At 36.8% G+C, this 12,861-nt stretch overlaps 1 protein-coding gene across 3 annotated transcripts in view; it reads right to left on the reverse strand.

Annotated features, from left to right (window-relative positions):
- Positions 1 to 240: 240 nt before the first annotated feature.
- Positions 241 to 12,861, reverse strand: part of cps1 (carbamoyl-phosphate synthase 1, mitochondrial) — a 60,581-nt gene continuing 47,960 nt past the window's right edge. Inside the window, exons 33-38 of one of the 3 annotated variants that reach the window (XM_087830051.1) lie at positions 11,198 to 11,272; positions 10,975 to 11,073; positions 5,747 to 5,806; positions 5,388 to 5,500; positions 1,420 to 1,549; positions 241 to 1,317 (exon numbers count right to left, since the gene is read on the reverse strand). In XM_087830051.1, the coding sequence (XP_087686177.1) occupies positions 1,204 to 1,317; positions 1,420 to 1,549; positions 5,388 to 5,500; positions 5,747 to 5,806; positions 10,975 to 11,073; positions 11,198 to 11,272 (591 nt within the window). In that variant the 3' untranslated portion in view covers positions 241 to 1,203. Of the gene's footprint in view, positions 1,318 to 1,419; positions 1,550 to 5,387; positions 5,501 to 5,746; positions 5,807 to 10,974; positions 11,074 to 11,193; positions 11,273 to 12,861 lie in introns of those variants that run through there. The other 2 variants (XM_087830050.1, XM_087830052.1) reach the window with 2 other exon arrangements.

Below are 12,861 nucleotides of genomic sequence, written 5' to 3' on the forward strand. Positions count from 1 at the left end.
GGCAGTAAATATGACTTTGATGATCTGATCACATGCTAACAACTGGCCTTAGAATTAACTGTCGCCATTGTTAGTCTTTCTCAATTTGATGTTTTAGTGCCAAATTAATTTGTGTGTGTTTCTGTCTGATGGGGCTCTTAAAAGCATCTACACTGATGTTGGAGTGACAGTCATTTTAATGCACAACCATCACAAGCGCACTGAAAAACACCAACACAAAGAGCATCCATTATGTGAAATAAGTCTTTATTGTGTGTCACTGATTGTTAAAACAACTATTACCAAAAGCACGTAACAAAATATGAGACTATTATTTCAACACAACGTCTGGTTGAATGCGTTTTTCACTTTGATGCATTAAAATGCACAGCAGGTTCACATGCAGACTGAATTTGAAACATATGGTATATACAGAGATCAATCCAAATATATAAACAGAGGTTGCTATCATCTTCAAACTTCAAAGTTTGTGTTCCAGACCGATGCACTTGAAAATAACAGTGATTTATTACCAAAATGGGGGAAAGTCTATTATTTCAGTTTGTTTATCTACACTTATGTTGAAAGTTATGGATATAGTACATGCTTTACATACATCTTTAGCACCATCCAAACTACAATAAAATGCCTCAACAAGAGCAAATTAGTAAAGTCTTTTGGCCAAGCCAGTAGCATTAAAATTTACTGAGGGGAGCTGAGAAATTGAAAATTTTCATTTCATTACATCCAGCGAGAGCCATAAATGAAACAACAAAAGAACATAAACTCTCCTTAGGGATTTACATAATTGAAAATCCAGTGTAATTACCTTCTCTGGTACCCCTTTATAAGTCACCCTTTAGAATTGGTTTTGCGCTCCAACAAAAGGGCTCTAATTATTAGTAATTAGTTCTATAATGCTTTTTAGCTTGCTAGCTATTAATATTAACAGTTTTTGGATTGCCAGGTTATGAAGAAACTCGATGGCTGATGTTTATCCTAATCCAGTACAACACTCATCTCTTTCCTAGTTCGGGACATTTATTCTAATGACCCGTCTGACCTTTTGGGAAAAGGCAGAGTTTAATTATTGTAAAAGCCCTGACTTTAGGAGAATTCTAGTTTAAAATGGGCTTATTTCCCCATTAATGTGGAAAGCTCCAAGTGTTATAAGAAAATAGTACAAAAATATTGCTGTTTGGCAACAGGACTGGAGAGGAAATTCTAACCCTGCTGGCCAGACCCTTTTTGTTGGCTTTCTTTCTGCCGGTAGTGGAATAGACTAGTAGTGTCCAGCTGAGCTGCATAGTGGATAGCCTCAGCAAATAGCTTTACCACCTAACGCAGAAAGGAAAAAAATGAAACAGAAGTTCGTCAGTTGTCACAGTGAGTCAGATTGTAAATAAAACCACCAGTTTTAGTTGGCAGCATAGTACTGACCTGAAAATTGGTAATGAGTGGGACTCCATGGTCAATGGCCATTCTACGGATGAGGAAGTTATCCTTCACGTGGCGAGTATTGTTATTGGGCAAGTTGACCACCAGGTCAATATGACCCTCACTGATCAGTCTATAAAAAAAACATGCAAAAAAAAAAAAAAAATTAAAAGAAATCATTCAATTTAAACCCAAAGCACAGTGTAAACTTTGACTCAAACTAAATGTGATGGGGTGGATGCAGCTCAGGTGGTGGAGCAGACTCGACTATCTGTAGAGTTGAAGGTTTGATCCCTGAACCTTATGTGCCAAAGTTTCCTTGGAAAATGCAGCAAATGTTTCTGATGCCTGCCATGTATGCAGCTACACCCACAACTGATGTGTGTGAGAGTGAGTGTGTCAATCTGTCAATGATTTAACTCTTTTGTATTAACTCTTAAGATATTAATGTTAAGATTCTGAGGTGCTACATATAAGAATATTATGAAAAATTTTCATAATTTTAACCTATTTTTATTTATGTAAAATGAAATATTTCATTCATTTTGCGTTTTAACTTTGGTTATGGATTATAGAGGACTAAAATCAAAAATTAATCTCAGATTATTAGAATATTAAATTTTAAATTTGATTAAATTACTATTCAAACATTGAGAAATGATATTTACAGTCTAGTTCAGTCTTGCACATGGAAACACAGTCACTGGGAAGACAAATGAAACCTTCAACAAAGAGGATTAAGCCACAGAAAGTCCACAGATTGGAGAGTTCACTGGAACAGGAAAGTGTTGTTGGGAAGGTACACAAGCAACCAGTGAGCAGTTGATTCAAGAACTTGGGTTTCACAACTGGTGTCAGTGTATCACAAGCCACCATGAACAGATGTTTTCAGAAAAGGAGCTACAACCGTCACATTCTTAATATTAAGCCACTCCTAAATCAGAGATGTGAGAAGCTTCTTACTTGGGGTAAAGAAAAAAAGAACTAGAGTGTTGCTCACTGGTCCAAAAATCCCCCTTTCAAATAAAAGTCAATTCTGATTTGATTTGGAAATCAAGGACCTAGAGTGTGGGGGGAGAGTACAAGAAACAAGAGTTGAAGATGATTTAAGTTTGAGTTTGAATTGTCCACAGTCTGATTATTTGAGGTGCCTGCAAATGGCAGGTCATCTGCCAGGAAGTTGTAGAGCTTCCAGCTGCTGACGAGCTTTATGGAAATACCCATTTTTGTTTTCTAGCAGCCCTTTGTACCTGCCCATAGTGACAAAACTTCTACCAAATGGTTTGTTATTACTGAGCTTGATTGGCAGCCAACTCGCCTGACCAGAACTGCATAGCTTTAGGCCATATACCCCACAGATTCTCTACAGTGGAAACAGATTCTTGAAACTCAGATTAGACAAGATGACTTGACTTTACATTCTAAGCAAAAAAGACAGACAAAAAAAGGAATCAGTGAAGGATGAAGACAATTATACAGAGATGCAGCAAGTTGAAATGACACAGATACTTTACAACTAGGAAAAGAACAGAAAGAGCAAAGAGAGCTATGAAGAAAAAAAAAAAAAGTAAAATCAGGTTTGACCATGTTGCCGACAATGGCATTTTCTCAAATACAAACACAAGTCCACATTGATCACATAATTTAAATACTCATAATGCAAGTAGAAATTACAGCTAAAATTAGAATCATCAGCAAAAGCTGAGTTACAAACTTGCAAACATAAAGCCCAATCATCAATAAAATCAGCTTGAAGTTGTGGGAAGATCTAAGATCTCAAAGTTGTATTTGCTGTTGTAATTGCTGACTTGTATGAAGCTGGAACAGTTGATGAAGAACGTCTCAGTCATCAGTTTACAGGTGGATGTAAAGACAATTTAGCAGAGTCTACTCTGTGGGAATGGTCACCCAACTATAATACAATATTTTTTAACAACTTAAAACAAGAATCAGAAACAAAAAGGTGGAGATGAAGAGGAATCAATACAGGAATCTTTTTCAGTGATTGAGATTTCTGTATTGTATGCAAGTTAACCATAGTGTAAAAGAGGGCTGCTGCCACAAGGAAATTCACCCAAAAGTCAAACACAGTGGAAAGAGGATTTGGGGTTGGTTTGCTCCTTCTAGACAGCTCAAGAGTATTTTACAGGATAATATCAGAGTGACTTCTTCACTAGCTGAAGCTGTTGTAGAAATTGGTGATGCCGCAGAAAAAAAAAGGACTTTAAACATAAAAGTAAATACACTGTGATAAGAAAGAGATGCTGAATTTGCACATTGGCCAGACAGAGCCCAGAGCTTGAGACTAGAAATGTTACGGAGCTCGAGTCAGTTGGTCACTCAAGAAATCTTAATGTGGCCGAGATATAGGAGCTCTGTAAAAAGAATTGTCTAAAATACCTTCTGAGAGCATTACAGGCCTGATGTGAAGCTACTGAACACACTTATTTGAGGTTACTGCTGCAAAAGGATGTCCCGCCAGTTATTAAATCCAAGTGTTAGATTTTTCCTGCCAGTAATCCAAATGTTGGACAGGAATGTTCAGAAAAGACAAAAAAACCCCTCAAAACCAAACAAATATTATAATTATGACCAAATAAGCAAATTGTGTTTGTATACTTCCAACATACACAAAGATCAGACCATATTTTCTCTGTCTCCACACACACACAGCCCCAGTCTCTTTTTACATTTTCATCTGAAGGCCTTCGACAGACTGCATAGAAAAAAGGCTGAATTCTAATTGAAAGTGTGTGACAGACAGAGACAACAAAGGTTGTGCGTTTTTTTCCTTCTATAAAGAATTGGCCTCTATGCCACCTTGCACAGATGATGCCAAATAGTGTTGTGTACATCTGTATGTGTTTGTTAGTGTTGGTCTAGGCTTATTACATTTTTCGTACCCTCTTTTTCACCAGCTGACTTCCGAACATATGGTCCAGATGGCTTCATTGTGGCACGATCATTACTTGTTTGTGGAATCGTTACCTGAACACCATCACAGTCACAGTCACGGCTACTGTGCTACAATAATTCTCTCCATGTAGAACTTTCTTAACAGGTTGTACTACTGGCAACTGAGCAATTCAATAAAAACAGACCAATGTTAAAACAATGTACAGCAATTCGTCGCCAGACATGTCCTGGTTAAAGTACCAAGAAAGTGAAATGCTATTAAAGAATGCAATCTATAATGTTCTTTGTTCTTTGCTTTGCAACTCTAATTAAGCTTCCACTGCAAGTTTCCCTACAATGTTTCACAGGTGTGGCCAACAGCAAAATATATCACTATCTACCTAATTTGTGCTATTTTTGATTTTCTTTGGTTGTGATAGTTTCTCTCTGTGACCAGACTTCAGTGTCAGTATTTTACAGTGTGCTGTGTGTCTGGAAAGTGGAGCAATAGTACACGAGAAAATGATAATTTAATGACAAGTCATTAGTGTCGACCAACCAAAATCAACTTAGGAGACACGCTATAGGACCGTAACAAAGTATAAAGTATACTAAATATAATCAAGTTTAAATCCATCAAAAAGTGGAAGAGTAGCAGTGCCATTTATGGAAGTTGTGCAAAATATTTGTTAAATTTTTGTACTTTATTATTGCCCATAGCTGCTTTTTTAACTTTATGTTACCCTTATAAATAATTTCATCATTCTCCCTATTCAAGTCTTATACTGGTCAATGTAATGACTCTGGACTTCAGAGTCTGCTAAATCTTCTTTGATCTTTTTACATCTTACAACGATAATGAAGAGGCTTTAGATCTTAAGGCAGCATACTATGCTGATTAGACATCTTGTTTTTAATCTTAATATGTTACAATTCATTTAATGCTTAAACACTTCCTCTGAAAACCACAAGCTTGGCTTCAAAGTTTAAAGGCCAAAGTTTCACATGAGCCACTTCAATAAATGTGCCAGAAGGGTTTAACATCAATTTAGTAATCTAAATGAACATTTACTCACCTCTTAATACTGGGCAAGCTGTTGTCTCCACCCATCCCAGTGGGCCAAGCTACTGGAATGGCAGGAACGTCATTGGCACACAACCAAGCGGAAGTGGCTTCAGTAGCATAGAGCTAGAAGAGCAATATAATGCAGCCTTACAAACGCATACAGAATGTAAAAATACTGAAGGGAAAGGAGAAAAGAAATTCTTAGTTCTTTTCAGTAAATCTAAAGAGCAGGAATCAGAAGAGCTTCATTAACCGAAGATCATAAAAAGGAAGCCATTTCTGATTTTCAATGACCAAAAATCACAAAAAGGAAAATATTTCTGATTTTCAATAACACGTCTCGTCTCTTATCTTTGAAATAGCAATCACCTTGAAGCCTTCCTCTTTCAGCTGGTTTGCTGTAGCCAGGAAACTGGGTCGGAACGAATGCTGGAAGGGAGGGAAGCAGACGGATATTTGAAAAACTAAATGACATAAGAACATCATAAACAACAAACAGAGGGAGCGCTTTCATGCAGATTTCTCTGTTGATCCGTAATGGTTGACAGATACTGTATGAGACAAATTCAGCACTGTATCATTGAAGGTTTGTTCTTCTTTTCTGTCTCGCTTTCCCTTTCAAATCAAAATCACACTGTATTCATGATACTTCCCTACAGAAAAGCTGTTACAAAATAAGGCACAACTTGTAAAATAATTTAATTTTTAGATGCCCAATTTTGACTATAAAAATATTCAACAATAATACAAATATTGTCATCCCTTTGGAATACCCACATTCCCCCCCAATTCATTAAACATTTACAAAGGCAATAAAGGGTTGTTCCAAATTAAGACAACATAATGACATTCTCGTTTGGTAGGTAGGTGTGTTATATCAGTCAATTTGAAGTTAAAAAAGAAAAGAAAAAGGCAGCATTGCAATATCTAGACAACAGAAATCTAAACAACAGATTCTCTGATAAGGAATATGATAACTGAGGCAAGCTAAGGAGCAGTTTTGTTTTTTTCTTTTAAAGTGTGACAGTCTATTTACTTCCTCACTCTGGTGGGATGACTTTGCCATCTGTCTTTTGGCAACAGTCAACCAATGGAAGATTTCTCAGAGAGTACATGTGTTTGCTATGACAACAGACACTGACTGCATAATTTATTTTCAAGCTTACCAGGAACTTCAGTTGTGCTTAAAAAAAAAAAAAAAAAATACTGAGAAACCATTCTTTTAAAAAAGAAAAGAAAGAAAGACAAAACACAAAAACAACAATACATATTTCTTGAGGTATCGTTCTAAATTCAGAACCCTTGATAATGTGAATCTATAATAATCTATAAAACAAGGTATGAGGAGGACAACTACATTCGTACGGAAAATCTAAATTTCAGTTGTTTAAATAGACCAAACTGCTCCGATCTTAAGGATGTGATTGTAACTAGGTGTTCTTTTTCCTTCAGGTCAATGGAGGGTAGGTCATATTGTGCCAATCTTGGAACAGTCTGACACCACTCATGCTAAAAATGACTTCAAGGTTACATCTTCTAGAGCTATAAAAGGAAAACACAAATCAGCCCTGACACGAGGTATTCAGTTAAGTATTAAAAGGGTTACTCTTGTTGTCCGCAGATGCTTGTTTGATTGTAACTGTGGTAGTTAAGACTGTTCTGTCAGAGGATTATAAGCATGGTGAACCGTACATGCAGTTTACATGATGTCAGTTTTGTTATGCAGTACACATTCATTCTTGTGTGTTGCTCAAGTCTGTTTTATGTAACTCATGGACATTCGGTACAGACAATGCTGTGCACTTAAAAAAATCTATTATTTAAGTAGAAAAGAATTTCAATTATTCTCTTTTCCCATGAAAAAAAAAACACTTTGTAAAGCATTTATTTTGTTGGAGATCAACTTCAAATGACCCACTTAATGGATTCTACCAAGCAAACTGAAAGTGCTGAAAACTCTTTTGCTCCTGATTTGCAACTGATTATGCTCACACTGGGTGCCCTTCAGCTTAGTAAACGATGCGCCTGCTGAAGTCACTGCTATCTCATCAAAAGCATTGTGATATGGTTTGATATTTGTCATGTAACTACATTAAGCCTTATATAACACACAAGTCTGTACTTAGATGGGCAAATCTGACATACAGCTAAAAATGAGGGCATGACAGGTTAGGAAAATAAGAGATAAAAGTAAAATAACAAACTTTACCAACAGTTATTGTTAATATAAGTAGTCTGAGTGATTAATCAAATTTTCAATAAAAACTTGTTTAAACAGCTTTAAAGAAAGAGTGTCTTGAACACAACTGTTTAGTTTTTGTCTGTTAAGACAAACTAAACAAAGTAAAACAAAACAACTTTACTTTTGTAGATCTTGCAAAAATACTGAAATGCTGAAGACATTTGATCGCTAAGCAATCCATTTCTAGACAAACAATTTGTAAAAGGATCTGCCGTAACACACAGCAGCAGACAGCGGTTATAATATTTTCAGACCTATATGCATACTTCCAATACAAAACCAGATCAAAGAACTTTGTAGAGTTTGTGTAGAGTTGCAAGAAAACATTTTTGAAAACCATCGGTATTGCCAGGGTTTACAGATTAATTATTCAAAATGTTTAAACCTTTATTGGGAAAAAAACAAAAACAAGAAACGAGTATGCCTCACAGTACATGCTGGAAAAAGTAAACGCCTCAATTGAGCAACCTGTGGAACATCCATTAGCAGGAATGACCTCAGACATTTTCTGTATCTGCTAAAGAATCTTGTACCGTATCTCATACAAACGTTTAACATTTCTGCATCGTCTTAGTTGAAGAGCTTTCTTCTAGTCATGCCACAGCATCTTGTAATTTACTTTAGAAATGGTGGTAATTGGTGTGTGCTTTTGGAGTGCCTTTGTTTATCATTTTACTCAACATTTTGTAAGATTTTGGTCCTTTTTTTCCTGTAGTTTCTTGATACAATTTGGAATTCAGTGTGTACACGCTGGTAGTAAAGTTTTCAAGCCTAATGTAGCAAAGCATCACTGTGGTTAGAAAGAGGCTTTGATGGTGCTGTGCATTGCCTTTTTTCCCTTTGTGGATTTTTCCCATTAAGTTAACTTACGTCTCCTTTGTGCATTTCTTATAAGTATCTAGTTTCTTTTCTGAACCTTAGAAGGTTTCCCCCTTTTTTTTTTAACCCAATAGGGATTTCTTTTGCGGTGTCCTTTCACCGATTAACACCATTCTTATTCAGTGTTATTGTATATTAAAGACTGTCCGCTATATGAAAAATTGGTATGCGTGCTCAGTGTGAGTACACAATCCATTTAATTCTGTATTTTGTAGATATTTTTGCACATCTTTCAGGACTGCTTATTGTGCTCTTGGTGTGGTCTTTGCAGGACAACGACTTCTAGGGAGAACCATCCTAAAGCAACTCTGCTATGATTTTTATCTTGTTGTGGATTCATCCAGGTCTTTAGAAAAGCTTTTACTAGACCATTTTCAGCTCCAGCATTGATCACAGCATGAGAACAGCAAACCTTGTCAGTAACCAGACGTATGTGCTTCTTTATAGGGAGAGGCACCTCACTTCCAATTTCATCTGTTCACTTATTCTTTCCAGCCTGCACTGTGAGCCTTGGCTCAGACTGTTCAATAAAAAAAACGTACAAGTCTTTGTGTGTTTGTATAGTTAGATTGTGTTTATAACTGTCACTTAGTTATCCATCAGACAACATTATACGAGTAACCAAAGGAATTACAATAGGAATAGAACCCTAAAGGGTTTTTGCCAGTGTGCTACAAGTCAGAGAAGCTGCAAGTTGACCTCCTGCTGGTCCTAAGGTAAAGCTACAGCTGTTAAGTTAAGCTAATGTGAAGAGCGCAACAGTGACTGCATACCTTTTTTAGGGCCTTGGTTCCAGAAGGGAATTTTCCAAAAATATTCCTAACATTTCAGAATTTTTTTTATATAAAAGTTTGAAGCCTTGAACTAAGTCAATCAGCTACGAGGTGAATCATTAAATGTTTGAACATGGAATAAAATAAGTAACAAAAATTAAAAAACAGAATGGTACAAGATTTTGTATATATTTACTTTGAACAGTGTCAGAACTACTAAGCCCTTTGTTTATTGAAAGTACTACTTCTACCTTTTTAATGTAATACTTTTCATTATTGTAGTATTTTAGAATAATAATTTGGAAAATACTTTGTAGTGAAGTATAGCCTAGCTATCGATATGGTATAGTGCTTCTTTCCGCTCATGCAATTTCTGAAGTTCCACGCTCATTCAGCTTTCTCACCAATCAGAGACATTGCTGGTTCAAATTAGAAATTTGGCTAGAGCAGTTATTTTCCGCAACACCGAATAAAAAGCTTTCGTACTGAAATACGGGAGCCCATGTCATCTTTTCACAATGTCATAAGTTAAGTTAAGTTAAGTTAAGTTTTCCTTGGATGGTTGCAATTATATTATATGACTATTATATGTTATATTCATGCTGAAAGAAAAAAATAAACTTTTATCTCTCTGTTGCCATCTCTGGTATTTTAGTGGATATATTGTTCTTGTGTTACTGCGCAATAGGTGATTAGCTTCAATATGGAGGATTGATAATGCTGCATGAAAAGAGCACAGTATTAAATTGTAATGAAGCACTGAACCCTCCCATCCCCCGCCTCCTCTACTGCAGCTGGTTGGGTTTAGGAACTTTTCTGCCAAAAAACTGTGATAGGCAGAAACCAAGAGTCCAATGTGTACACTGTCAGCAGAACATCCATTAAAAAAACTCATATCAGCATCACAGAAATGAGCCTAAAATGAGTACATCATTTCAGAACTCTGTGTGAAACTCAGATGTTTACCCCACCCTCCAGCAGACTTATTCACAAAGATTGCTCAATCAAAAAGACCATTTTAAACTCCCCTACAACTAAGTTTTTTTGTAGTTCCATGTGTCTGCCTTCTTTGGATCCGTCAGCCAAAATTGCTGCTGTTTGTCAGCCACATTATAGTCTGTATATGACCCCAGGCACTTGCCTTGAAGTGGACCTGTTCCCCAAGAGCACCAATTACACAGCTGGTGCTGTGAGTGCTTTGTTAAAGCTGCATTAGTGAACTCGCAGTTTGGCAACTCTGGGTAGCAGCAAGACTTAATTACTAAAAATCATGTAATGCAGTGGCAGAAAACAGTCCAGCACTTTGTTCTTTTCTGTGACTGCAGATTGGAAAAGCTTCTGTGTTTTGCAGCAAGTTTTTCATTCTGACATAGCATTCTGATAAGTACGTAAACAGTTTTCTCTTTAACTAATGTGACTCTTATGTCAGTGGTAGTTCTTAGTCATTTATGTAAAAAAGCATCAGTTCTATAACTGAGAACTTTTATCATTTCCATAACATGTACTGCAGCCTTACTGGGCCATTCCCAGACTGCCAGAGTTGGTCATAGTTTATAGGTCAGTGAGAGTAGTTAGACCTGCATGAACCCGATAGCCTGAAACACTTGTCTACCTTATTAAAAGGCACATTTGATGTCTTGTAGGGGAGCACCTAAAGGAAACAGAAATGGAAAGAAGTAAAAGCATAATAGTTGGAGCATTACCTGAATCCCAATCAGGATGCCCTTCTGAGGCAACTTAAAGCCTGTTGACAGCATAGCTTTTAGGAAGGCCGAGTAAATGTTTGGTCCAAAACAAGCTACCTGCATCAGAACACAAAAAAAGGAGAAACATGAGAATGTCTTTGAACTGATTCTACAATTGAGACAGAATAATAAAGAAATTATATATATGTATAACATTATTGAATATTTGCAAGGGACCTACTTCTCCAGTGGAAGCCATCTCACAGCGAAGCACAGGATCTGCATCTCTCAGTCGTGGCCAGGAGAACATGGGTGCCTGGTAAAAAGATCGAAAAGAGGAAGAAGTTTATTTTGACAAAATCGTGAAAAAAAAAATGAAATGTCACCAAATGTGAGCTAATACTAAAGCTCTGTCACTTGTTTTTTTGAAGAGTCTCCAGTTTACAGCTCTAACAAGCTAGAAGATTAATATTAGGTTTGTGGGATAAGTTTCCAAAAATAAATCAATAAAATCTTTAACTGAAGTTTAAAAAATGGTTTCCAAAGAGCAGAAGATAAACTACAAAGAAAGTGGCAGTCAATTAAGAATATTCTTTAACATTATTGGTCACTATCATGCATTATTATTACAGTCTACTGAAACCATTTCAGAGATTTCATGCTGCCACCTACAGGCAGAAGAAAGCTTGTCATTAGGAGTAACAGCTAAACCACGCAACAGCTGTTTGTTTATGGACTACAGAAAAGAAAACGCAAATACTGATAAATAGAGTGTCAAATTAATACCAAGTAGAAACAATTCTTTCTACAGAAATGAGAAGAGGAGGCATGGTATAATACAAGAGAGAACTGCTACGACTACTGCCGTGGACAACATGAAAGAGAAAAAAAGTGAGAAGTAGTGATGCCTCTCAAACTGCAGACCACCACGAATAGGGTTGTGGCATTGTCTGTCCACACACACACACAGGCAAGGGCCACTTGGGGGGTGGGGGATTCATCCTTGAAGCGAGCTATCTAATCAGTGAATGTAATGTTAGCATACTAATGTAAGAAGGGACGAAGAGGGGGGAATGCAGACAAGGGACCAGCATCTTTATCGTGCCTTTGTTCAAAGAGTCAGAGAAAGGCAGGGAAGTATGCAGAGATAAAATGGCAGAATGTAAAGAAGAAAGAAAATGAAATGGAGAGAGGGCCATGTATTGAGAATGAACAACAACGAGGGAAGTTTTAATGACGGAGACAAAAACAGATATAAATTCAGAAAGACTGACAAAGACACATTTGAAGGTTTCCGAGTAAAACGGTCCATTTGCGAGTCAAATGAAGTACCAATTTTACCTGCCACAAAACTGTAAAAACCCAAGCAACATCATCCAATTCTAAATCATTAAAACTAAGAAGAAGAAACGAAAATGGAAATATAATGTAGGCGCAAACAAAAGGGGAAAAACAGGGACGTGTTTAAAAAAAAAAAAAAAAAAAAATGCACTCACCGACATCTGTGAAGATTTAGCCGTCACGAGATACAAGACAAGCCTTCATAAACAGAGTTCTTAAAAAGGCTGCCCAGTTTGGCCTATAATTGCTTGTTCTTCAGATGCAATTGAGTGTGTGGGATTGTATGACTGTTACAATATTCCAGCTTTTCCAATCTCAACATCCTACCACCTGCCACTCGAAACAGAGTAGAACTGTGAGTCTCCACAACATGAATCATGTTATCTTCGGGCACCAGCTGAGCTCCAGTGGAGAAGGACATGAATCTAGCAAGACATTTTCACGTAACATTGCTGTTGTTGTTGTCTGCTTTACTGGAAAAAGCACTTGTAGGAATGTCTTTAAACTCACAGTTAAATGGAACTCAGGAACTTGGCAGATTCAGGATTCTTTGAAGACATTTGA

The sequence above is a fragment of the Neolamprologus brichardi genome, chromosome 16 (assembly GCF_056152115.1).
Source record: "Neolamprologus brichardi isolate AB-2024 chromosome 16, ASM5615211v1, whole genome shotgun sequence".
In the NCBI taxonomy this organism is placed as follows: domain Eukaryota; kingdom Metazoa; phylum Chordata; class Actinopteri; order Cichliformes; family Cichlidae; genus Neolamprologus; species Neolamprologus brichardi.